Here is a 26686-nt window from a genome sequence, read left to right on the forward strand (position 1 = left end):
CTTGAATGTAGCACAAACACAGCACATCCCTGGTGCGTCGCTTATGAGGAGCTCCGAGTCAGAAGCAGAACAAGCGTCATACCTGGTCAAACCAGCCCTGAGCCCGGGACCAAGGAGCCAACGATCGGGGAAGGATAACGGCGAATACTTCTTGCAAAAGTGAAGAAAAGACAAATAGAAGTGAGTCCAGGCGTCAGTGGGGTAATTGCAAAGTGGGACGGTAGTTCATGCAATCTTATTATGGCCCGTTCAAATAGGGACTACATCTAAAGACATGCTGAAGATCGAAGACTATCCACAGCGTGAGAAGTAATTTCCAAGGGAACGGGAATGGCTTGATTCAACGCTGCGTGCGATACTACTGTCAGAGGCGCTCATGTTTCTGTGGAAGCGACACAAAGTTTGCTGCGCTTCACTTGGAAATAAAGCCACTTTTCTTTTGGCGACTATTTGAACACACCCTAGCGGCATCGTCCGTGCCGCCGTCCCAACATGTCCAACACTGCGTTGAGGAAGAACCACTGGACCTCCCGGCTCAACGAGTGTTCCGTGTCCAAAGATGTCCACGGGGGCTTGAACGTCCCACTGCGCGGCGGTGCAGAGAACGGAGAGTTTGCGTTCATCGGGCAACTCAAGCCGAATCAAGTGCTTTACAACAGTGGACAGTTAAATGACGGAGAGCTTCTTTTGGAGGTGGAGAACCTTCCCATCTCAGGATTACCCCTGTATGACGTGCATACCCTCATCAAGAACTGCCAAGGTTCCGTCAGGTTAAAAACTGTCAGGCCAGGTAAGCTGTCACTGACACACCTGAAATCCACCAAGTTGCTCATGCTATTGAAATGCACATTTTTCATGGAATTACAGATGCGTAACTAGTCGTTTGGGTTTGACATCGACCCATGCACGTTTATCTAAATGCATTTCATCAAGCGCTGGACAAAAGGTGACTCGGCCACTTCTGCTTTTGTAATTTACAATTTTGCGGTACTTGACGTTGCCTGGCAGACAAGGCAAAGCTGGTTCACTCAATCAATAGCACGACACATTATTTTTTATAAACAAAACAGATAAAAACATTATTAAGAAAAGCAAACGAGAACATTTATCCTAGTTGCATAACTTATGTTCGACTCTGTCCAGGGAATACTCTCATAGAGATTTTTAAAATTGCTTATCAATGGAAAAGTGGTAATTTGATAAAAGTCAATTCTTTCCTGAGCCAAATAAGGTCCTTCTAAAGGGCTGTCATCCACAAGTCAACCATTGCAATGTTTTTAATAGCAAAAATGACAATTGAATCGCACCCAGAGTGCAATAATTTTTAAAATCGGATAATCGATTCCAGACAAATAGAAAATTTGTCAATGGTTTTCACGTTGCCTTTTTATTTGCACCTTACTACTTTTGATTAAGGGAAGGAATGAATACATGCATATCTTTTTAAGTTAATTTTGCATGCTCAGAGAAAGTGTTGGGTCTGTGGATTATTTTGGTTGATTGACAGACTGACATATATATTTTTTTATTACAACAATAGATAACAGCAGGCTAGTGTGGCTGGTCTGTCTCATTCATGGTCATCTTGACCCGGCAGGGCCCAGTTGGTTTGACATTGAGCCACTGTGACAGCTTCCTAGCAAAGCATGGCAAACTGCTGAAGGGACGAGCGGGACTCCATTCTGAATTATGCTAACTTCATATTGCGACAGTAAAAAGAGCTACAGGATGAGTTTTTGAATTTGTGAACAACACGACCATGTGTGAAAAAGAACATTAAACATTATAAATCTATACATGTATGATAGAAAACAGTTACCTCAACGTAACAATGAAAAGTCAGGTAAACAAAGCATGTTTTTCTACCACCCTTTTCAACAAATACATTTTTTTTCCCCCATTATTTCTTTCTTTCTTTCTTTTGGGGTGGTTACACAACAGTGTCACAGTGCATGTAGTGATTCAGTAGCCACACCTCCTACACACGCCATACTTGAATTACTAGCAAGAGTCTTGGAGGGACAAATTGATCAAAACAGCTCTGCTTGATGGAGGTGTAATTTACAGTCTTTGTGCATTTTGACTTCTCAGGAGTATTCCTCACTCAATGATTTGGAAAAGAGCCAGCACAGTATCTGTAATAAAACTGAATTGTTATGTATTGAAAAGTATTACACAAATCTCTGAGGCAGTTAAAAACATACTTTTCCACTTCTTGCCAGCTCCGAGTTGCATCTTTTCTCCGGCCCATCTGGGAATGTCGGGTGTTTCTGCCATACGACGACATCACGTGATCTCATTCCATTTGGAAGCTTTTAATAATTCACGCTGTCTGGGAATTTCCTTCCCTAATCGCTTTTAATTGGGAAAATATGCTTGACTATGAAGGCCATCTGTAAAATCAGGTTGACCTAATTTTACCCACAACTTGTGCCAGTTTCTCACTTTAATCAAGTGAGATGCGAAGAGGGAATACGTCTGCGGCGACACCCTACAATTCGGGAAGCTCTGCGCTCGCTGACTGCCAAGTGTGTTCCGATTGTGTCAATTCTACTGTCTATTGATCCTACAAGGCTATTTAATAGGATTATGTAATCGTGCTACTCTGGGATACAAAGTATCTGATAATAACGCAATGTTTTTGTGGGATTTCAATCTTGGAAATATTCCAAAGTGAAATGAGATTATAATATGACTTCTCAAAATTATGGCGGTGCAGCTTGTGCTTTGTTTGTAAGGAATATGTGCATCATCACCAAAATGTGACAGGTGTAACCACACTTTTTGAGCCATCTTCATTTAAAACCAACCAGACTGGTTTTGATTTGTTTTCCAAAGATGGCGTGATGATGTGTTTCACACCATCATAAACTTGTTGAGGACTCAATTATGTATCTTTTTCAAATTGTGGCTTGCTAATTAGACAGCCTCAGGATGATTCCATTAATGCTTTTTCGTGTGTGCATTCGTGCCATTGTTCATGACATAGTTTGATTGTGGAAGTGCTTATTTCCTTTACTCGCAGGCGGACACCATTTCTTTCCCTCAACAATTCTTCCGCCTTTGTATCCTCTGACTGCGGTTCAAGGACTCCTATTTCCTTATCCCAAGCTTGGCTTAAGCAAAGATCGCTGGCTTTGATTTCCCCATGTGTAATTTTTTTTTTCTCATATATGAGCATGTGGACAGGAGTGAGAAATGTAAGATGTGTTAAGTATAAGCGCCTTACCTAGCTCAGGGTGAAACTGTTGTCGCTTCATTTTAAGCTCTCCATGGAAACCTAGCAAACCTTCCAGCTATGTTCTTTGACTAATATGCCGCGCATTTTCGTAAGATTTACATTTGCAAAGCTGCTGTTTGCTGAAGAATTGACTTTCTTTTGCTAATTAGCTCAATTAGAGGCGACTGTATTGTGGGAGAGGATGAGTTGGTCATGCATGGTACTTCCACGCGATGTCAGAGGCGGAGAATGCCAAACTAATTTGCCATGGTGAGAATAAAACCACTGAGACGACTTCCTGGAAACTGCTTTTGTGTGTTGCCCTTAAAATCTATTTCATTATTTTGACCCTTTAGACCAGCAAGCCGTATTGACATAGTAAATAGTTTCTTTATTTAAAAAAAAAACTCACGGGGTGTAAAAGTCAAGTCTCCCAATCTCATTTTAAGTATATCATGAGTCATGAAAACGTATGCGGACACCAAACACTTTATGGAGACATTTAAAAAGGAATTTGCATTTGAAGCGGCGGGCGGATGCTTCACAACCTCCTCTTATTGTCCACCGTCACATGGGTTGAGCATTCCTGTGTTCTTTGTACCGTGTCCAGGAATGGGATCATGCGGGTCTGCTCTCGTTTGAAATGTGTGCATGGCGGCCAGGCTAATGTGACCAAGAATTTGTGTTAGCTCAGCTACTGGGGAAAAAAAACAATACGGTGATGCTTTCATGGGGCTTGGCGAGAAATGCTTTGATTTTGATTTTGTATCGATGGGAAATTTCCCTTTTCCATACACCCAGAAAAATGTCAAGTGTCAGGTTGTAATGGTTCTGCTTGACGGTGAACAGCACCATGTGTGATGCATCTTTCTGTGGGTGGCTGTGAAAGGGAGACTTTGTTAGGTCAGGAGTAAAATGAAGTCGAGAAAGATCTGAAGCAGGGAAGACAGACAGGTCCGCTTATGTTACATATCAGCTACAGGAAGGCAAGGGGAACTTAGTAAAGTCTCTAAATTATCTGTTACTGTAATCTGAATTTCAAAAATGTGACAAACAAGAAATAGAATTCCTTATTGGGACTTTGACTGCTGAATTCATGCAGAACTATCAGATGAGACATTTTCATCTTTCTGACGGTTCTCTCTGATTTTCAAATGTAGGCTGCAGAAGTTGACATTTTAGATCGGTGCAGAGTTTCAGAACACCCCTCATTACCTGCCCAGGCATAGGTGCCCATAGGTGCAGGCAGCCTAACCACGGACATCAAACTGTCAGCCATTACTACGATTGAAATACTCCCCGTTATTATTTCAGAAGCACTCGCTTGAAATAAGCGTCAGGTTATACCTACGCAGCGTGCGTAAAGCGTGACAGCTTAGTGACCGAATTTTAATGAGATGAGCAGCGTCTAATTTGCCAAGACAGGAAAAGGATGGCGTCTTAATCGAGTCTTGATTAGGAGGTCACTGGAAGCCATCTTGTCTCTGTTCTAGTGCTGTCTCAGTGGCATTTTGTTGATAAATAATAATGATATAATTTATTAATACGATAGCACATTTCACAATGGTTGCAGCATAACAAAGTGCTTTAAATATATATATTTTAAAATAGCGCAATGCATAATTTGACTCCAACATAGATATGGCCAATCAAACAAACATTTGTCATGGTTGAGATACAGTTTGCATAAAAAAAAAAAAAAAAAAAAAGATAATTTCACTTTCTAATATTTTTTAATTCAGGCTCCTGTTTTCAAAATGTTTTGTTGAAAAAATTCTTGTGTAAGCTGCTTTAGGTTGGTCATTTGTTTCAGTTCCAACACATAGCTGCTCTGCCGCCATTGTTGCTTGCTCTTGCTTTTACAGACAATATTAAGTGACAGCTGCAACAAATGTGGTGTCGACTAAATGGGGGGGATGTGTGTCACCGCTTGCCGTGGCCACCATGACAAGTCCAGTCTGATACCCAAATGAAAACGCTGCCAAGCACTATTATGACTTGTCACATAGCTACTAGTACTCATCATCATCATCCCCCCACCGTCTCTTCATTAATCGGGAGCACATTGACCGACTGAAGCGGGTCTTCATGTGAAGCTGCTAATATCCACACAAATTACGTCTCTGGTCTTCAACTTAAGTAGCGTGCGAGAGCACAAGCTCAGGCACATGCATGAAAAAGTGACCCCCCCACCCCCCTCCCTCCCTTGCTCGCCACTGTTCAGGAATGCACTGTTTACACAGCCGGCACCATCCTACGTCAGTATTTTACTGTTTAAGGTGTCTGCCGGGTGTCACTGACATCTATTATGCTATCAAGCAACCATTGGTGTTTTGCCAGTGGATCTAAAGATGTGGGGGGAAAAAACAATCCCATTTTAAAGTTTGAATATTTTCTCTGATTTACTTTTAGTGAGTCTGAAATGATGTTATAGTGACACAGTCTATACTTCCCCACTTGACATAATTTGGAGATAAGAGCTGTTTTCATACATCTGCCACTTGTGTTCCTTGCGATAGCATCAAAAGGGACTGGGCTCGGAATGCTGATGGCGGCGGAGACTCATCTCATATCTTCCCTGCTAGAATTGAATCTCTTGTGATGTCAAAGCAATGTGCTCCATCAGTACACAAGAAATAATGTTTCTCTCTATATCTTAGATACCTGAGATGTATCACTTCAATCTACCTAACAGCCTTCTGTTTTCAAATCAAGATGTGTCGCCATGTCCTCAAGCCCGACGAGGCGTAGAAACTCATAAATTGGAGAAGAAATCAAATTAGGCTGTTGGGTTTTAAGGGATAGGGATGCGCTGTTTCTTTTCAGAGGCACTTGATTTGGATTCATCTTGATGGTGATAGCTTTATAAGAATATGGCTGGAGCTGGTTTGGTGTGTGCTTGCGTGCTGAGTCACCGTGCGTGTGGTAGTCCCACTCTCTGTCACAGCCGCTCTGGGGATTAACCAGCGCATGACAGGACTGTCTGCCGGTGTTTCCTCACAAGTGGAGAAAAGTGGATTTTGGGGGAGGATAGGTTTATTGGGTGTTGAATTGTGTTGCTCCCACCCCGCCTCGAACAATGCTATCAGAGACAACAGCTGGAAAAGAAGTGTAGAGGTGATAAGACGAGTCGTGTCAAGCATTGTCGTTTTACCGAGCCTCTTGTGCTTTTTTTTTTTTCTCTTTCTCCTAAGGGCATTTTTTTTTTTTTTTTTAATCCCCCGCCCCTAATTCCTGCTTTGCTTCCTCAAACCATTGTGTTGCCTTTCTACACTGAGGTACTCCTGGTATTTCCTGCATGGTAGGGCGGAGGTTTTTCACACAGTTGGGACATGGTGCTTTTGAACACATTTGGATTTATCCGGCGGGTGTGTTTCAAGATCCACATCATGTGATGTCTTACGAAATCGTGACTCTTTACATCACAGCCGTCATTCTTGAGCTGTTTGTGTTTGGTTAATTATACAAGGGGTGATTCAGTGGCACCAAGAAAATGCCTCTTGTTTTCACAACTTCAAATCACTTCTGGCATCACGGTGTCCCAAAACGATACATTTTCTGTCAAAGAGGAGTTGTAGCTTAGACTGTACTCAACTGTTGTTGTGAGGCAGCAAAGGAGGATTGCAGACATGCATTCACGCACAAATTCACACTGTCACAGAGGGGTGAGGATTGACCCCACTTTCCCTTCACAGGAGTGAAGTCAGTGACCCAATTGGAAGACATTGTTGGAATCCTAGTTAACCAATTTGGGTTGTTGTTTTAGTTTTAGAGACAGTTATCATTCAGGTGTTGTTTACCCAACACTGGACCAAGTAAAGTTTGAGGAAAATGGTCAATTTGGCTCTTTGTTTGCACATTTCTACTATATGTAAAAATAAATAAATAAATAAATAAAGGTTGTAGCCTCCTATTACGTTTTTTTTTCAAGCTAATTTACAGTGAATAACATTAAGATGTATTCAACTTGTTTCTTTGTTACTATTGCTGAGTAGCCAAGTCTTCAATCTTGTCTGTTTGGTTAAAGTGTTTTATATTTCCCCATGTGGAAAAGCCAGTCTGGCAGGTTAGGATGAAACTGCAGCATACTTGTGCTGCACCTGTCAGCGACTGCGCTGCAGAATGCAGCGAAAGCTACAAGCAATGTAGAAGGAAACTGCCGCCACCCAAAAAAAAAAAAAAAAATTCGGTGCTCTACAACATGATTTATATCATGATGGCAATCCCTGATCTGGAGATTAGACTCCACACATGTAGTAGATATGTCCCCTACCCTAGTTCTAAAACTTGACATATACATGTGGCAATAGGATCAAGTGTGTGCAAACATGTCCCCCGACTGGTGTCAAGTGACATTTTAGTTTCCATGACAACAAGGCCTTAAATCCACAGGCGCCGGTCATCTCCAAGGGCTTGGCCGATAACGAAATAAAATCTTCCGGGATGCGTGCACACTCCCATGTGCATGACGTTGGGAATCAGTAGATAAACATTGGTGGCCAAAGCAGAAGCTTTCAGTCCCGTGATGTTGCTGCCAGATAACTTTGTTTAGTTGTGTGAGTATGGACAGACCACATTCCTTTGCACAGACGGAGAGGTACAACAGACTTGTTGTCCACATCTGCTTCGAGTGGGGTGTCACTTTGATGTGAGAGAGACTTTGTAGATGTCAGGAACGCGTCAACGTAACAAATGTTTCCAATAAGCGCAAAGACACAACAGTGAGGGTAACATTCTTTGACTGCTCGCGATACCACCAATGTTTTGATTACAAAACACACCAAATGCTCTAAGTAGTACTTTTAGTTTCAAATAAAATAGTTGAATAATTCAAGAGGGATCCAAAGAAATGATGTCATATCTTTGCGCTCCATTGTCAAAGAAAGCTTTGTTCAATTTAGTTAATCTTTACTTAACCGTTGGCTGGCATGGTGTGTGTGCTGTACATGTGGTGAGTTATGGCCTCCTGCAATAGCTGTGTGCCCCCTAGGGGGCGCACCCCACATTTGACCATAAAGTGTCTTTCTGCACAAGACATACACACGATTGCCATGGGACTGACAATGAGGTGAAATAGAGCCGAGCGTACAAGATGAGATGGCAAACGTTTTTAGCCGGAGTTGGGCCGCAAGTTCGAAACAAATCAACTGTGATCGGGCTTTCCCCACCTCTCAAACCAAAACCGCCCTCCTCCCCCGAGACTCATTCCACCATTCAAACTGAAATCACTCCCTGTCACGTTGTGCTCCTCCACCTCTTTTTATCCGTGACTCCCACAGTTGGATCTTTCATCCCTGACCGATCATCCCATGTTCACTCGTGGCTGTTATCTAATGAGGGCAAAGTAGCTCTGAAAGAATGTTAGCTTCAAAACTGTTAATTCCAGCAGTAAAGTGAAGGAACATACTCCTTTTGGCCTTCATCTTGGGTCAGTGTCACCTCAAAGCTCCGCCTCCCTGCCAGGGATGTTCAAATTTCTTTGTGTTCCCAAACCAAACAGTGGCCATGTTGACATTTTTCTTGTGGACCCCGTCACTTTTTTTCCCCCTCACACATCAGGCAAAGCTTAATTGTGGAAAGGTCAAACAAGGGTGACAGTGGGGGAGAAGATTGAGCTGTTCTTTAAATTTTTATTTAGGCTAGTGAAATTTCTTTTATGAAACGGAATCAATCCTACAACTCATATTGTGTATGACTTTTTAATTAGGGATATTCTACCCTGCCTTGTTAACAGCATGGCTTCACCACGAGGTCTCCTCTCACAGCTTAATTAGAGAGGAAGGTTGTTTGAGGACAGCACAGCGGACCACTGCAGCCAGCAGATGGTAACTGTATGTGTTTGTCCCATTTCAGGCCACCTGGGTCCTCCACCTCTCGCCCTCACGTTCTTCTTTGCAACAATTCACTAGTTTGATCCAGGATGGTGCGAGTGTGTGTGTGTGTGTGTGTGTGGGGGGGGGGGGGTCATCCCTCTACTCCCTTCATCGCTCATGTCTGTCTGATACTTTATTTTCCCCCCTGCTGTGTCTTCACTGGTTTTGATTGATTGCTTTTAGTAAGCTAATAGCGTCACATTGATCACTCCCCTGCGGATAGATTTGTAAAACGAGGACTCCCCATCAATAAATTTGACTTGGCATTTCAAAATAAGATTTAGTTGACGATTGAATGCACCTGTCTACTGTGTAGTATTTCTTCAGAAGACAGTACTGTATCTATTTCTCTCAGAGGATACTCTATTTTAAAAAAAGGAACGAGCTGCCATTTAAGGGACTACGTCTGCGAGAGCATTTTGAACTGGAAACGCAAACATGAAAATATCATATATACCGTATTTGGGACTTTGGACACGCCTGCTGTAGTGGCTCAATATTGGCCCATATATAAGGCGCACCTGATTATAAGGCGCACTGTCAGCTTTTGAGGAAACTGGAGGTTTTTAGGTGCGCCTTATAGCGCGGAAAATACGGTATATATATTTTTTTACAATAAGTGCAGCTTTGTTTATGTGAAACATGCTATGCATTTTTTTGAGGTTACATCCACAGTGGCGGGGTTCTAGTGGTGGAATGATGGTCACACTTTAGTCTGTTCATTGATTCAACAGAGAATCATCACTTGCCCAATGTATGGAAAGAACACAAAAGTTGTATTTATACGGCATGGTCCATGTGACAAAATAGTGACGTATATTCATTTTCTTCGTCACAGCAGCGTTCAGAGAAGAAAGAAAACGTGGCACATGGCATGTTGATGAAAATTGCATATAGCATATCTGACAATGTGACTGCAGCGTAAAGAACCAGATGTGATAACCGTGCACGAGTAATGTATGCATGTCATCGACTGCACAAAAAAAACACAGCTCTAAAACTATACTGCTGCTATACACCATTAAATATAGTCTAAAATAGATATTAAGTGTGGAGATCATTAAATAAGGAAAATGCAGTAGTATGTGTCTCGTGGAAATTGCAAAATCCAAAATCCTCCCTCAGTCGGAATGAAACATTTTGGACTTGCAGAGTCAATTTAGCAAAGGTGAAGTTGAAACACGCCATCTAAAAACACATGTTCAAAGGACACACATGATGACTTGATACTGTATGTTGTGGGACCTGTTTTTCTAGAGTGCTCTGATGTCACATGCAGCTTGTTTCTGTCTTCACGCTATACAGGCCAGCTCGGGTTTCAGTGGACAATTGCACATGCATGCGCTGAATTCTCCGCCCGCACAGACTTTGATCTTCCATCATATCAAGTTTTCAGGCATTTAGGTTGCTTTCAAGGCCTTTGTCTATTCAACTCTTATGAACATTATTTTTTTGTTATCTGCACAAACAACAGATGTGCTCTGTTCCCAGACCACCACTTATATTTTCAAAAGAATGTTATGTTCTCAACCCCTTGACATTACTTAACAAGAAACATATCCTGAGAGAACTTTTTTTTTTTAATTCAAAATCAAAACAAAACTCCACCCACCGCTAGTCAGATCGCAACTGACCTGTTTGTCTTGAGTCTTTTAAACTCAAACGATGTTTTCATACTTAAACTGCCCTTCATGTTAAAAGGACTATGTTAATGCGTCAAATTTTTTTTTTCTTTACACCACCTGCACGTATTCACTCGCTGCTTGGCTGAGGATGCAGGAAAGTCATCTGATCTCTTTCTAAATTCCCACACTACTGAGACACAAAGAATTCTTTTTTTTATGCTGACCGAGGGTGAGGTCATCCTTTTGACATTTTCCCCGGGCTTAAGCTGAGGTAAATAAAAACGTTCATTAGCTGTGTTTACCATCTGTGAATGATCAGTGCTTCAAAAGTTTGCTTTAGGTACAGTGGAAGGACAAATGCTCCTGATGATACATCCTGCCTTACTTGAATTTATTTGAACCCTACCAAAATTAATGATACAGAGAAATGTATTATGAGTTTAGTGATAACAAGTTACATGTTTGATTTCTGTCATCGTGCTTTTTCTTGTGGCGCCTGCCTCACTATTTGTTTATTATTCCAGCAATGCTTTCAGGAGAGTCGAGGTCACGTATAGGTTACATGTTAAAAAGCCGGAGGTGGTGGTGCAACATGAGACAGCCACTAATCCCTCTGCTTTGCTTTTTCGAGACGTGGTCACTTCAAAAGTGAAGTGATGTAATATAGTGAGTGAAGACTGATTGTGGTCACGTTGTGGTCATTTCATGAGGGCTTGGTCAGCCATGCAGGAAAGTTCACTGCACGTGGGAATATGAAAACTGGAATAGTTCCAATTTTGCAAGCATAACCTAAGAGGCATTTAATTTTATTTTGTGGAGCGTTTATTTATTTATTATCATTTTTATTTGTTTATTTGAATATCTATTTGTTTATCTAGTATTTCTATTTATTTATTGCAGATGAGCAATGATGTACTTGTAACTAAATTATGGTTCATCACTGTGTGAAATCATTTCCATGACTATTCTTTACTCGAGCTTTAGTAAGTTGAAGAATATCAAATCTAATTGGTCTTATTTGTTTCATTATATCTCTGCGAATGTGGAACAATGCTGGAATACGCTTAATTGATCACACGGGGGACGCTTCAGTCACCGGCCACTAAATGCTGTCAACAAGCTCGTGTACCCGGTGAGAGGAGAATCTATAGGAAAACATGTCACGCTATAGCTACACCAATCAATTTCTGGGTGTCCTCGATTTATTAGTGTATGTGGAGGCTTTTCAACTTGATAGCATACTGTATGTATGGACCGTTCCCGGTGGAAGAAGGCCATATCGGGAACCCAGTCCAATCCAGCGGCGTCTGGAAAGCGGACTTTAAACCGATGATGATGATGATGACGATACTGTATGTGTGCGCACATTAAATGACAGTCAAAACTGCTCAATAAAGTAAAGTTAGTGGGGCAGAGTCACTGTAAATAAATCTGCCAGAACTGTCCCCTGTTCTGCCTTTAAACATGATTAGAAGAGTTAAAAACAGAACTATTGATCAGAGGGAGCAGAGGCTAAACATCGTTGGCTACTAGGCGTGTTTAACAAATAATTAACTTCATTAGGAGGGCACAGGGATGATTGTTTGCCCGAGTCGTGCATCCTGAAGTGAAGCCCTGCGAGTTTAGTTTTTGGCCCAGAATGATGGAGAAGTGATGTAGATGCATGCTGAATTGTGTCGTAGTGGACTTTTATGTTGTCCGAAGGCGAGCGTGTATGATTGGTCAGTTGCCAGAGTGTATTTTTCCAAACTGTCCGCCATCGTTATTTGCAACACAAATGCTGCCTGTTCAAATCGGCAGCAAAAGGGTAATTAGTTTATTTAAAATGCAGATGGCTGTGCAGCAGATATAGTTTCCTGTTCTGTTAATATTTACTCAATTATGTGCTCTTTTTTTTTTAAGATTCAGATGGAACCAGACTCATTGTTCCTCAAGCATCGTCTGACGCTCGTGGCCATCTGCAGTTTGAGATGTTGACCCTTTGCAGTTAGTCCTCTTGGAACAGTGGACAGAGCAAAAAAATAAAAATAAAATAAAATGCTGCGCCAATTGGAGACAGAATGCTGCAGAGGGATAAGGAAGGTGCCTTGAGGCTGACTTTGAAGCTAATTCCAATGTGTTTTCTCAGCTGTGGTGCACAATAAGATGTTTTGTTTGGCACAAGATTGGCTACATTCTTGTCCTTATTCCGTCCATACGTATATGTAATGCGGAAAAGCTCATCCATCATCGATGCTTCCGTTTATAACCGCATGCAACGTTTAGAAATGGACATTAGCTAAAAGTGTGCTGGTCAGGGAGGCTGTTTGGAGACCAAATTCTAGTTTCAGCAGCCTTGTGCTTGCTGCAGGCTAGGTTGGGGGTATTGTGGGAGCTCGGGAGGGGGAGGGGGGGGGGGGCGCAGCTCACTAATTGTTGTAATGTGGTCTAAGCGTGCACGACTCCGACTCTTTTACGCCATTCCGCATCAACTTACCTTTGAGTGCTTCTGTCCTCAGTCGACTGGAATGCACGCTTGATCATGCGCGCATGCACAAATGAGCGCTGCAAAGGGAGGCAACCTTTTTGTGTTATTTCCAACCGTGAATCAAAAGGTTTACTCACTCTTGTAGTGTTTGGACTTCTACATTTTCCCAATTGGAATTCCCTGCATTCTTCAACTCATGCTGACTTTAATTTCAGCTTAGGGCAGTGTCCATGCTTGTGATTCTGTGTTGTTCAGTAAAAAATTAAGGGAGGGGGCAGCTTTTTTCTGGTCATAAATAAATGTGCTGCTCTGCATGAGGTACTGTTCTAACAATGCTGCTATTCTTCCCAGAATATTTGTCATTCTTTTGACCCATGAGACAGATCGTGTAAGTCTATTTGAGATGTTTTCTCGTTGACCGAATTGAATGGTGATCATACAAAGACTGTAAAAGAAAATAAGATTACGGGTATAAAACGACATTTGTGCACTACAACTTGTTTCCCCCGTGGAGTAAATAACCCGCGGCACAGCCGGGGTAATTGATTCTGAAAAGATTCAATTATGACAGCCCGAAGTGAGTTGGAATATTATTCTTGTGAAGTGTTTTTATTTTTAATTTTTAAATATTTAAAACTGATATGACTGCTCAAGGGGCACTTTTACAAATGAGCTCTTTTTTTGCAACAAATATTGATTTTCAAGACAACAAACGATTCATTTTCATGTTTGAGTTAAAAAGACGACAATGCCTTGAGAATTAAATATTTAGTCAGTTGTCACGTTTGATATTTGGAGAAAGTACGAGTCAGTGGTACTCGGGGAATGACAAAAATGTTTCTGGGACACACAAGACATAAAAGGCTGGAACAACTTTGGTGGACATATCAGATGTGATCATCGCCCTCTCCTTTAAAAATATATAAATAAATAAAAAAAAATCCTGAGGAGTTAGGCACAGCTCACTGCACTTAAGTGATTGAAAGTCATTTGCATATATAAATTGACACAGAAACCTGTTTTAATACAGCCTTGTTTATTTCAACACCAATATTTTATATATTGGGTCTGGCTGCATTTTGCCTCTCACATTTCCTCATCCTTTGTCATTTCTCCCAGACAGTACAGTAGAACCTCCAAGTGTGGTTACATGTTTGCATGAAGGCCTTTCATGTGGCGTGAGTGTTCTCCAGGCCTGATGTTTGTCTTCCTCTTTTAGAAGTCGAGTATGGCTTTGTTCCACCTCTCTGCAGCTTCCAAGGTAAACACCCCTGTAAGCCACAGCAACCTCGCTCTTTGGCTCTTTGGGTTGGATGTTGCTGAAGTTAATGCTGTGGCTTCTGACTGGTCCCAGGACTTTGCTCGACTGCTAACATTAACACCATAAGCCCTCACTAGAGAATTAAAACAACTCTGGCTCCACCGTGACCCATATTTTCATCTGTGAAGCTTTGACACTTTTGTAGTGTGATAAATCTCATGAAATTACATTAGTGTACCTTTTATGAGTGTTGCTTGCCCTGTCAAGTTTTGTGCGTCTTGACTTTTTTGTTTGTTGCTAAATCTGCTCTTTTTTCACTCGACTTTTACTAGATCTGAAGAAGATCCAAGCAGTTTGAATCAATATATGAATGTGATTAGATCCAGTCAGCACTTCAGCTGTATTGATCCTGAATTGGCTACGGAGCTTCTGTCTTTCTTTGGTATTCCATTTATTTTGATTCTTTCTTTGTTGGATCTTTTGTCAATACAACTTTAAACTTGACATCACACATTTGGCACTCAGCAAGTAGCGGATTTTGTCAAACTCTGCAAGGAATTATCCAATTTCACTTTCAGGTGTCAGGAAAACAGGCACTAAGGAATACTTTACAAAGTTTAAATGTGTTTAATGCTCACGAGAGGGGATATAAACTATTGCAGGTGGGGGTGGAATGTATCCACTGTGACAATGGGGGGTTCACTGTATTCTTGCAATGAAAGCTTCGTTGAAAGCTAAGTTGGTCAGATTGGACTTTCTTACCATATGTAGCTGACGTAACTATTGGCGTCAGGTTACAAACCCTCTAGAGAAAACCGGGATCACGTGTTTACCCCATGACAAGCTGAATGATGGAAAACTTGGCTTTGGGTAATTTTTTCTGTCCACGAAGCTCATTTCCCCTCAGGTACAGCAGTAGGGGCACATCTGCAGTGAGCTGGCATCAGCCCAAGCCTCTCAACCTTACTTGCTCTTTTTTTTTTTCTTCTTGGGTGTAGCCGAACACAGTCATATTTGTGTTGACTAGTGTGTGAGTAAAATGAACAGGCTCTTTATGAAACAGAAGTCAAAATGTTACAATTTTGTCAGGTTCCCCCAAAATGTGGTTGTGTCGAGCTGGCTTACAATTGGAAGTGCTGTGGTTTGTGATGAAGGGACTCAAGTTGGGAGCATGACAAGGAACACGAGATTCGCTTCTGACTAAAATGCCGTCGCCAAGTGAAGCTACCACGCAAACTCGAAAAATGGATGTGACTGGATGAAGATGCAGCGGTTCAATTGTCTGTGTGTTTGTATGAACAATAATTTGGTTTGGTTTTTAAGATTAATGTCAAAAAAGTTTTGGAATCAAAAGTGACAAGTGCTTCTGAAAAGTTATTTTTTCCTTTTCTGGTTGGCAGGGAAAAAATCATACTTTTCTGCATTTTTAATGTTTACAGTCAAAACGAATAATACAAAAAAGGTCATCATAACTAATGCGGTCCAAATTCTCGGTGCTACTGATGCTTGACAATTTCTGTCTTATTCAGAGATGATACTCCAGCAAGATGGTGAGCAAATTTTCAATGACAGAGAAGTGGGTGTGTCTCTGCGTCACTGTCGTCACCATGGAGTGTTTTTTTTTTTATATATATAAAAGTATCAATCTTCTCGTGTGTTCTATGCTGATGAGCCTTTGACTAAGCGCACATGGCATCAAATGAAGCCAATAACAAGCATGTCATGACACTTTAAATCCACTGGAGGGACTGTAACTTTATATCTACTTTACAATTTCATATAAACAGTGAAGGCTTGAATTTGCATATATTTTGATTAAAACCATCAATCCACATCAACTTCTGTTGCTATAGCAACCTAATTGTGTGTATGTGGCCATGTTTGGCCTGGAGTCAGCTGTGAAGGGATGAGTGTTGCCTGATGCTGACCCAGAAAGAACTGTGGATGTAATCAGCAGTGACTGCTCCCACATTAGCCCACAACACTGTAATAACCCACAGTTTGATGTGTGCAAATTAATGGCGGCCATTTCTTTTTTTTTTTCTTTCAGATGAAAGACAGAAGTGTTAATGTAATGCAAATATTATATGAAGTTAATGGCACATGTGAGGGGTGCATGAGGAAACGATGCACCTTTGTGACAAACTTTCTTCCCTTTAATCCCCATTTCTGCTTGATCATGTGCGTATACGTTTGCGCTCTCATCCTCTTTCTAAAATTAGATCAGCGAGCAGATGTGGAGAGTTGAGTCCCTTTTGTATGCAAGTGCCAAATGTACTCATGCGCGGGGACAAAGCTCGGGGTGTGAGAGTGTTTGTGTGCTCACACAACAGCTTGAGCCAGTCTTGAGTCAGCAGTGTGACGGGGTGATGGACGATTAAAAACCGGGGCTGTTGTGCCCTTTGATGGCATGAGGGAGGTGGATATGTGCAGAATGATGAAGAGGTGGTTCAAAGGGTGCTGCTGAGGGAAAAGAAATAGTTTGGGGGGTCGTTAGCAGGGGGATTACATAAACGGAGAAGAAGCAAGAGAAGCTTGGACTCAAGTAGTGCGATTAAGCTGCATTTTAAATTGGGGGAAAAAAATAGAACTGGGGTGGCATTTTAAACTGTGGGAGCGCATAATAAACATCAGAGTTAATTTCCCCGCAGACTCAAAGCCATGCTAGTAGTTTGCAGCTACAAATATTAATGAGACTGTACCTGCAGGGCCCAAACTTATTTCTGTGTTATAAATTAGTTTTAACTTTATATGCTTATGGTAGTTCGTCAAATAATCTACAACGTATGGGATAAAAAAATTAGGTTGGGAATAAATAAAGATATATACTGAAGATATTAGGTAACACCCCCCCCATTCTTAATTTCTCCTGGCTACTAAGTGGAGCCAGTTTCATTTGCAGCTCTTTTTTGAGGGGAATATGTGAAACTGTAAAATAGGACTTTTGTTAGGAAAATAAAATCCCCCTCATACAAATTGGCAATTTTCAAAGGATTGATTTTAATTACCCTCCTGATGTGTTTACTTTGGCGTATACTTGTATACATACCATGTTGAGTAAAAAGAAATATAGTATATATTTTGAAAGAAAATGGAAATTTCTAGGAGGTCGCTTACATCTCGCATGCCTATTATAACCTACTGTATAACCAATATATAGTATGCAGCCTGACAGGTCAACAATAGGTCAAGCAGGGCCACAATGTCCACCGTCCTTCACATCCTGAACAACATGCACCCCCTAGTGGCAGTGTTTATAAATCACTTGCACCGCTTGCATCCCCGCTTATCCTCACAGAGGTCAAGCCAGACCACTTTGGGTAGGAGCAGAGCGTGGCGTGGACTGGTTGCCAGCCTGATATCATGACACTTATTTTCTCCGGTGTATTTATTTTATACATGCCCAGCCATTTATTATCACTGTTTGCCTGCCAATCAAAACATTTTATTTGTAGTGCCAAACCATTAACAATCACTCCACATCATTTGTTTTCCAGATTTGTGACTAGTTTGGTATTGATTAGTATTCACTGGTTATGACGCCTTTCTCTGTGTAAAAGTGCTGAACTAGGTTATTAGCTGCATGCCTGCATTAAGCCTTGCAGTCAATCAGATGGCTTGTCACGTGAGACTAATATGTTGGCGTTGAAATACTGTCTGTCAATAGGGAGAGCCCCCGATGGAGCCATAATTAACCTACTTAGTACTGCTCTCCAACTAGCTTATACATCAGCCCGACAATCACATCATTAGCTGGTGCTGACGGTAAATTTGCATCAAAGAGGTTAATCATGCTTCGCTCTGGCTTTTAGTGCTCTGTGGAGATTTTTGGGCGCTAAGTGTAAAATATCATTGTGGCTCCCTTTGGATTTTCTCCAGAAGTTATATATGGTTATGTCTGACATGAATCTCTTGGTGGTAATCATCGGAAGAATATTGAAAATGAGATGATTGTTGATTGATTCTCTGAGGTACACTGATGATTGGCCAAATTTGACAGCCATTTTGTTGGCATACTGTCACTGGGTGTGTCAGATAATCCAGGACTGGGCTCACACGAGACATAGATATGCTGAAGCACCTTCCCTACTCATCTGACCTGGCTTAGTGTGATGCCCCCCGCTTCCACAAGCTCAAGGGGATCATCAAGGCAACCGGTTTTGATGAAGTGACAGAGTGTAATGGATGCTTCCTTACAATTTTGGGACTGTCCTGGATTCGTTTTTTACTGATCAGGGTGTGTTCACAATGATGACATCATCTCACCAAAAAAATCACTTCAGTCATGTGCCTTCTTTGTCTTTTGTTTTTGTAATACCTTGTTAGTCCAGAAGGAGGCAGCAGACTATGATGGACTGCTGATAAATACGCTCGTGTTTTTACTCATCTGGCAGCTGTTGCCATGGATACAGAGCGCAGCCATCTCTGTAATACAAGACGCACATTGGAGGGACCTGTATAGAGGTGTTAAGATCAGATATGGGCATGTTTGCATACTTGTTGAGTGTTTGCGGAACTGCTTGTGCCTAGTGTAAGGAATCGAAGTGTACAGCCATGTGCCCTCTCCTCAGAATCGAGGGTGGGTGTTTGTGGTGTTGCACATCATACTTTCTGCATCTGTAATCCATTACAAGTAGTAATAAAATACAAGTTTGTGTGGCTATGGCCCAAGGTTTCCCACTGTTAAGAGTCACTTGAGTTCTCTCCACCTGTTCTCCAACAAGGAGAACATATGGTTAAGCCCCCGATCAGAATGATGCAGAATGTTAACCGTGCAGTACATAGTCACCACTGGTTGAATCAATCAAGTGGTGATTAGCCACGATTATCTGATTAACCGCGGCCAAGGAAGAAGTCTTCACTTAGGAGATTGATTCGTCTTGATGTAGCTTGGCATAATTCATGGTTAAACCAAACTCAAATTCGAGAGGGATTGTACAGGAAGGGCAGAAATCCAATAGCCATTGAAACTTGTTTTCTTAAAACTGACAAAATAAATAAACATTTACTGCAAATCAGCTATTGATTCCTGTGGTTCAACGGAATTATTTTCAAACGTTAACTGCCTCTTCCTAACTTGAAGAAATCACTCAAACCACCCCCACCATCAACGGATATAGTTTCACTTGAGAGTACCCCCCCCCCCCCCCCCCCACACACACACACACCAAATGGTATAAATACAGATGTCAACTTCCAGTGGAGGGTTTGCTTAAGTGTGACCAATTACAATGAAGAACTGGTGCCATGTCTGGCCTTGGCTTGGTGGGTGTGGGAGCAGAGCAGGGGCTTCTTGGCAGTGGCATTCGGACATTCTTGTGAAGTACAAAACTTTTCACATTTCATCTTTGTCAAAAAATGCTCCTCGTGTTTTGCCTGACTGGCTGTTCTGTTCTCTGTGGCGATTTCTATCCCTCTTTCACTTAAATCTGCTCATGGATTAGAAGCCCCCCTCCTCGACGCCTATGGAAAATGTAAAACAGGTGTGCCGCATTTGAAAGACATGTCTTATTTAATTATCATCCAACAAAAGGAATTGGGGGTGGGTTGGTTTTGAAGCGTCACTAATGTTCTCCTAGCCAGGTCTCTCTTATTCAATGTAAGTGAAATAAAGCCGGTATTGATTTCAAAACTTAAAATTGTGCAGCCATGATGGAATAGATTTTCCCCGCATTTCCAAATGTGCACCAAAACAGACAAAGGTACGCAAAAGTTGCTGTCGCGCAGTAATCGTGATCATTGTAGTTGTAGTTAATGGGCTTATACGACAGCCTTAAAGTATTTGGCAGCCATTTGAACAAACTGACTAGTTGCTTTAAAGGCTTAGGAGGACATGAGCCGTGCCTTTTGTTCATGAGATGCATGTTAACTATCATAAAAGTCATCGAGACAAGTTAGGCCATAAATTATAATATGTACAGATATTCCACATACCGGTTCAGTAGGCATAAAAGAATAAGAAGACAGTGTAGTCCAAAAAGCTGATGTTCATTTAGTCAAGTTACAGATTCCCCGTATTCATTCTGGGCCACACATTTTATCGTTGGTTCAATATCCATCGCTCTCCAATAACTGGTGTGTGCCTCCAAGAGCATGCTGCTGTCCGTGTGTGTTACGCACTCTCTGTTGGCCCGAGTGCTTTCCTGTGACCTGTGGTGAGGATTACAACACTGCGAGATTTGTCTGGATGGGACGGCGCCAGGAGCAGGGATTCCTCTCAGGAGTCGCTTTGTCCGCGGGGGCTGAGGGTCGACCTTTTCCGCCGCTCAGTCTTGCCTTTGAATGGTCGGAATTGAAACGATGTCCGAAATAAAATCGATTATGGCTTACCAGTATGATCGTCTCAAAATAAAAGTAAGAAGTACAAACGTACATAATACATGAGGCTGTTCTGTAAAATATCATAGCCGCAACTTATACTGTACATGCAAGATTCAACTGTATTAGCTTGCATAAACCTTACGCTACTCTTCCAACCAGTGCATAACACTTCCCTGTACTATGTTTACAATATCAATCATGTTATTAAACACATATGCACATACTCAGTTTCCATGGAAACAGAATCCAGGGACTTAATGACTAGCTGTTTGCCCATGAAAACCAAAGATGGCCTCTGCAGCAATGCAAAGACATTTGATTTGGAAAAGGGTTTACGAAGCCACTGACTTCATCTATGAAAGGTTCTGCATCATAATTAGATGAATCATGTAAACTCCATTCGATTATGCATGTTGTCATTGTTTGTTGTGTCTTTGGCACTTGTTTAGCAAGGTAGATGGTCACGCTGTCATTGTAATGTGGACACTTGGAAAGAGATATGTGTGTATGTGCACATTCAGAAGGCTAAATGCATTTCAGGGGTCCAGATGGTCAATCGGTAGGATGACAGATTTGCAGTTGCTAGCCGTAATGCTAGCAGTGAGTGTTCTGGCTCACAGGCAAGCTGCAGAGGGTGATTTTGCAAGCAGCTGCATCCCTTCATGTGGCATTGGAAAGCGTACATTCCAAAATCAACCTGTTTATTTTATCCAGCAGCCCGAATCAAACCCAAACCTTTACCCCAAAAATATTTGCAAGTTTTGCTTTACGTTTTCCTGTTTGTGTCCACAATGACAGGAAATAAGCTGAACAAGGACCTGAAACACTATCTCAGCCAGCGCTTCCAGAAATCTTCGCCTGACCACGAGCTGCAGCAAATTATCCGAGACAACCTCTACCGCCACGCCGTGCCTTGTGAGTTTGCAAGCACCCAACACCTTTTCTTTCGTCTTATTCTTCACAATGACTTCTAGCTCTGATTCAAAGGGGAAATTGTGATATGGCCAATAGAAGTCTGGCGGTACCTAAATAACTGAGTGAATCTGATCACAACTCATTGCATAGTAATACAAAGTATTTCATTATCCGCTGGAGTTGCGATGAGTTTATACCAAAGCCCGCCTCATAAATTACACAATGTTTTCTTTTGGCTTGTTTAGGAGACTTTATCTGCCTTACCTCCTCTGCCATATGTCAGGCAGACACTGCTGGTGACGGTTGGGGGTCTTGCTCTAATGGCCATTTTAATCACTGAGTGTTCTACAGCCCTCTCGTAAAAAAACTTACCGTCATTGGTTCGAACCAAAGCGTAAAGATGTTCCCTGGCCCATATGACTTTGTTGCCATGAGTTGTCGCGTCAGAAAACAAAAAAGCACATTAGTAGTAGTACCCTTTAACTTTCTCTTAAAACATAAGTCAGTCGAACAACTAAAGACAAAAATTGCAAACGCATACATTTTCCCAGATTAAAAACTACAACATATTTACAGAATAGTGACAACTTAAATGCTATGAAGTTATAATGTTGCCTAACCGCTAGTAGTAGAAGTTTTTCAGTGCAATTGTTTCCATCATATGAAAACCACGGGTCTCCCACCCTCCCCCTTTATCCAAGGCGACCATCCCTTGTGGTCTCCCCAAATGCACATTCAGCACACCCATTCTCTTTGCCGACCCTCCACTCCCTCTCGCTCTCAATGCTGACCCCGACCCAAACTCATGACATCATTGCTTCTCATCCCCCCTCTCTCCCTTGGGGTAGTTGCATTCCTTAATCTCGTCATCAAGTTGCAGTTGTACCATTAAAAAAACCCGAAAAAAACGTTGGGTGGTCAAAAAGATGCAGGCAGCTTGAGCTTCTTTAATGAAGGATGTTTGCAGACACTGTGCTGCTTGTGCTTTTCTGAGTGAGGATTCGCGGCGCTAACAGCGCAGACGATTGGGCGGGCCTGTATATAGGCTAAGAGGACAGCGAGGAGGGAGGGGGGGGGGCAAGGATGGAGATGGGGGTTGGGTGGTGTTCGGGTGTGCGAAGGGGGTTGGGGGGGGGCGGTAAACTAGAGATGAAGAAAGAAAGACAGATGGAGAGATGCAACAACACTCTCACACACTCCAATGCATGTTGGCTTCAGTGAGCTAGCAAAGCTGAGGTAAACACTTGGACTTGGCTTGTGAGCATCAGCAAACGGGCAGCGTGCCGGCTGCTGAGCGTTACACCCACTGACGCAAAGTGCCATTTCCCCTACAAAAAGTCGTACAAAGTGCGATACTGAAAAAAAACCTAGACTAGTTAATATATTATAGCAAATTGAGCTGTACATTGTATCGGACCTACTCCTAAGTACGGACCAAAAAATTGTTGATGCGGCAAAACCATAACTAGGGTGTGTTGAAAGGTCACTTTGACCCATGTTTATTTTCGGCGGGCTCGCTCTGATATTCTGCAATCTACAGTTAGACAAAACATGGAATTGGACTGATATTTAAAGGGGAAGTCAAAATATATTGTGGCCCTACCAGTGTTCTGATTCATTTTGCCTCCTTTTGCTATCGACTGAAAATGATGTCGCAGTGCTCAAGTCTTCAGGTAACAAGACTGTTTTAAAGGTTAGGATTTGTATTTGGGCACTATGATGTCATTTTGAGTTTAGAATGGCAGCCCCCTGAAATGAAAACGGGTGCAGCTTTTTCTGCCTCACTCCTATTTCACAAACGCAGTACGAATCAGAATAGAGTGTTGGACCTATTGTAGAAATGTTTTGACTAGACTTTGTCTTTAAAGAGCTGTAGCACTTTAATGCTTCATTTGTGATTCTAGCCAATAAAGAGGGAGCCCTGAGATGCACACCGAATATAATGCAGTCTGTAGTACAACCTGCATCTTTTCTTGGGTCAATGGGTCTGAGCTGACCAATTGACCAGTGCACCTTGATGGGAGTTTGAGTTGCATGGGAGAGAGAGGAGGGTGGGACCCAAAAAGAGGAAATAATGGGGGTGCATAAGCAGGAAAAGGGGAGGGTGGGACAGAAAGAGGGAGAAAAAGAGGGGTGGTGGGCGGGTGCATGTGGGTGCCCGTGAGACGGGAGACAGCGGGGATCAGTCAGTGAGAGAGAGAGAGAGAGACAGACAGACAAAAGCCTAGCATTGCTGTTTGTGCGTGTGTTTGGGAATGAGACTGAGTGCATTCAGAGCCAATGTGCGGACACTGCCTAGCTTGGCTCACTTTAGCTTAGCATCACAAAGCTGGACAGAGGACAGACGCTGGCGAGGAGGACGGGGAGGGTGACGTGTCGAAGGGGCTGCGAATCTGCACTGCCTTTTCTTCCCCACCTGAATGGATTTTCTTTCCTTCTGTCTCTTGTCGGCGCTCCTTGGACGATAGGGGGAGAGGCGGACTGACGGAGGTATGTCGCTTTGTGCTTCATTGGAATAGGGGAGGCTGCGATTTAATGGTTGGGGGTTGGGATGGAGAGCTGGGGAGGCAGGCGGCGAGGATGGCTGTGCATCAGGCGGAAGGCATCAGGAGGGAGCAGGGGGAGACGGCGGCGGCGGTGGCGGTGGCGGCACATTGCTGGCAGTAATGGAGGCTGATGTTTTGTGGTCAAACTGAAGCCGCGTGTGTATGTGTGTGTGTGTGTATTTGCGTGTGCGTGTGTGCTTGCCTGTCTCTCAGGTATCGCCTAGACGCCTGAGAAGAAAGTGTCACTTCCCACATGTATATGTTTTGGGTGGAAACACTCCACCTCTGGGAAGGTTGTGTTAAATGTGATCTGTTGACAGGCTTCGTATTATAGGAAGCCAGTCCAGCATCTGCATATTTGTCTGTCTGGAGCCGTTCCTCTCCTTCACCCTCCCGTTTTCTTATTAATTCTTTCTTTTCTCCACTCAATCTGTCTTTTGCCTGCATGACCTCCCCCTCCCCGTTTTTATCCATCCATCCCCGCTCCCTCCACGCCCCTCTAAATGGATCATTTTAGAGCCTTTCTTTTCCATTTTCCATGTTGCTGAAGGTATCCGCTAGCCCACGGTGCGTTTTTTTCTTTCTTTTTTTTTTTCTTTTACTGGGTGCAATCATGAGACAAAAGGCCATGTGTGCATGTTGATGGTGGGGGAGCATTTTCAGGCAGCTTTCTGGCTGATTTAGCTTTACTCTGCACTAGTGGCCCTTCAGGTTATTCTTTCTGTAATCTCTCAACCTTTTTCTTTTCCCTGGTCTCAGACCTTATTTATTCACCTCGTGTGGAAATCATTCAGAGCTGAAAACAAAGCATTGGCCGCCAAGAGGAAAATGAGGCAAAAGGCCTGTTTTGATCCCCAATCGGTGGTCGTGTGCATGCTCTCATCATCGCGAGCCCGTGTCAATCAACCGGAGCAGTGAAAACACCCTCCCCCTACTCAAAACACTCCGTCCTGCATGAAAGGTGTCCGCAGCAATGTCCGAAAAGCCAAAGCCACTTTGATATTTCATTCTCCACAACTGCCACGAAGGGGGTTCTCTTGAGAGGGAAGATTTGATGGTGATGGTGTGTACCCCCCTGCCACCATCACTCTCTGACCCCCAAGTAAAACAAGCAAGGCCTTGCAATTGTTGGATTCTGTGGCCGGTAATTTTGCTTGGATTAACCCTTTATTGGGACAGATGGCCGCAACCCCCCGGCGAGCAAACAAACCCCAGTCAGTTTGTCATCATGGCCATGCGTGTGCATTTGTAACACGCACACACAAAAACAGCAACCAAATTAACTGGCAGACGAGCTGTGGCCAAGATGGTGGACGGATCTGTTTTGGCTCTGCGGAATGACGACAGTCTGCTGGCCTCCCCCTGTATACTCTGTGTGTTTATGTGTATATTTATGGATCCATGCCTCTCCTGGGAAATGTGAATTTCTTTTTGGCTATCTTATCGGTAGAGCATATTTGTTGTGGTTATTTAGCAAATTGCTTCTGTAAAAGCTTCTGCACAACAGTTGAGGTCTCTGACGGCTTGCATCTTGAGTCTGAATTTTCTCTCATCTCCTTTATTGAGAGGTATGAATACATATTTACAAGTGCCTGTGATAAACCAGCCACACGTCCAGTTTTGCTTTATTTTAGCACAGTACATTGCTTTTCAGTCTGTCTGGTACATTGTAGAAGGATTTGGGGAAAGGATTTGACTCAAATCTGCTCACCTACTCATATAGTGAAAGATAACTTCCTTGAATATTTAACCCTCCCCCCAAAAATGTGTCGACTGATTCCACCTTAATGCAAAATTATGATAATCTCTGCTTGTGTTGAGCTATAGAGAACATCTTTCTAGGTTCATTTTGCAGTCATGTTTCATGTTGGTTTGGATATGCAACTCATCGGACCTTTCCTTTTCTCACCTGTAGATATATTTGATAGCTCTGCAATCAGTTCTCATGAATTACATATCAGTGTAAGTAAATTGGCGGCTTGAGGCAAAACCTGATCGCAGATCAGTCGAAAGATGAAAGCAGGGACGTTTTGTTACGGAGACCAAGTCATCAGTACGCACTCAAGAGAGTTAGTACAACAGCTCCTTAAAGTGTTTTCCTTTCATAACGTTGCGCAAAACTTTAATGTATACAATCAATTACATTTTGTATTCCATGCAAATTTATGAGCGCTGCCATCTGTATGGCAAACTGCTTAAAATGCACTCTTTCAAACAAGTCATGTCCTGAATGACCCGCAAGCCTACACACAAGCCCCAATAAGAATAGAGGCATCTATTTTTAGAACAATTATGATAATGAACCATTGCCAAATGCATTTATGATGTCCTACTTACTAATCATTGCAGTGGTGGATTTTGCATTATTATGGGAAATCTTTGGTGGTTGAAAAATTCAAAAGTTTGGTTATAGAATATAAAAATAATTTATATTTAAAAAAAAAAAAAAGATTTTGCA

At 42.4% G+C, this 26686-nt stretch overlaps 1 protein-coding gene across 4 annotated transcripts in view; it reads left to right on the plus strand.

The window, feature by feature from the left end:
* Nucleotides 1–26686, plus strand: part of magi1b (membrane associated guanylate kinase, WW and PDZ domain containing 1b) — a 61669-nt gene continuing 34983 nt past the window's right edge. The window contains exons 1-3 of one of the 4 annotated variants that reach the window (XM_061291127.1): nucleotides 2–180; nucleotides 258–790; nucleotides 21566–21682. In XM_061291127.1, coding sequence (XP_061147111.1) covers nucleotides 493–790; nucleotides 21566–21682 — 415 coding nt within the window. In that variant the 5' untranslated portion in view covers nucleotides 2–180; nucleotides 258–492. Of the gene's footprint in view, nucleotides 791–867; nucleotides 947–21565; nucleotides 21683–26686 lie in introns of all 4 variants that reach the window. The other 3 variants (XM_061291131.1, XM_061291129.1, XM_061291128.1) reach the window with 3 other exon arrangements.

This window comes from Syngnathus typhle, linkage group LG11, assembly GCF_033458585.1.
Source record: "Syngnathus typhle isolate RoL2023-S1 ecotype Sweden linkage group LG11, RoL_Styp_1.0, whole genome shotgun sequence".
Classification (NCBI taxonomy): Eukaryota; Metazoa; Chordata; class Actinopteri; order Syngnathiformes; family Syngnathidae; genus Syngnathus; species Syngnathus typhle.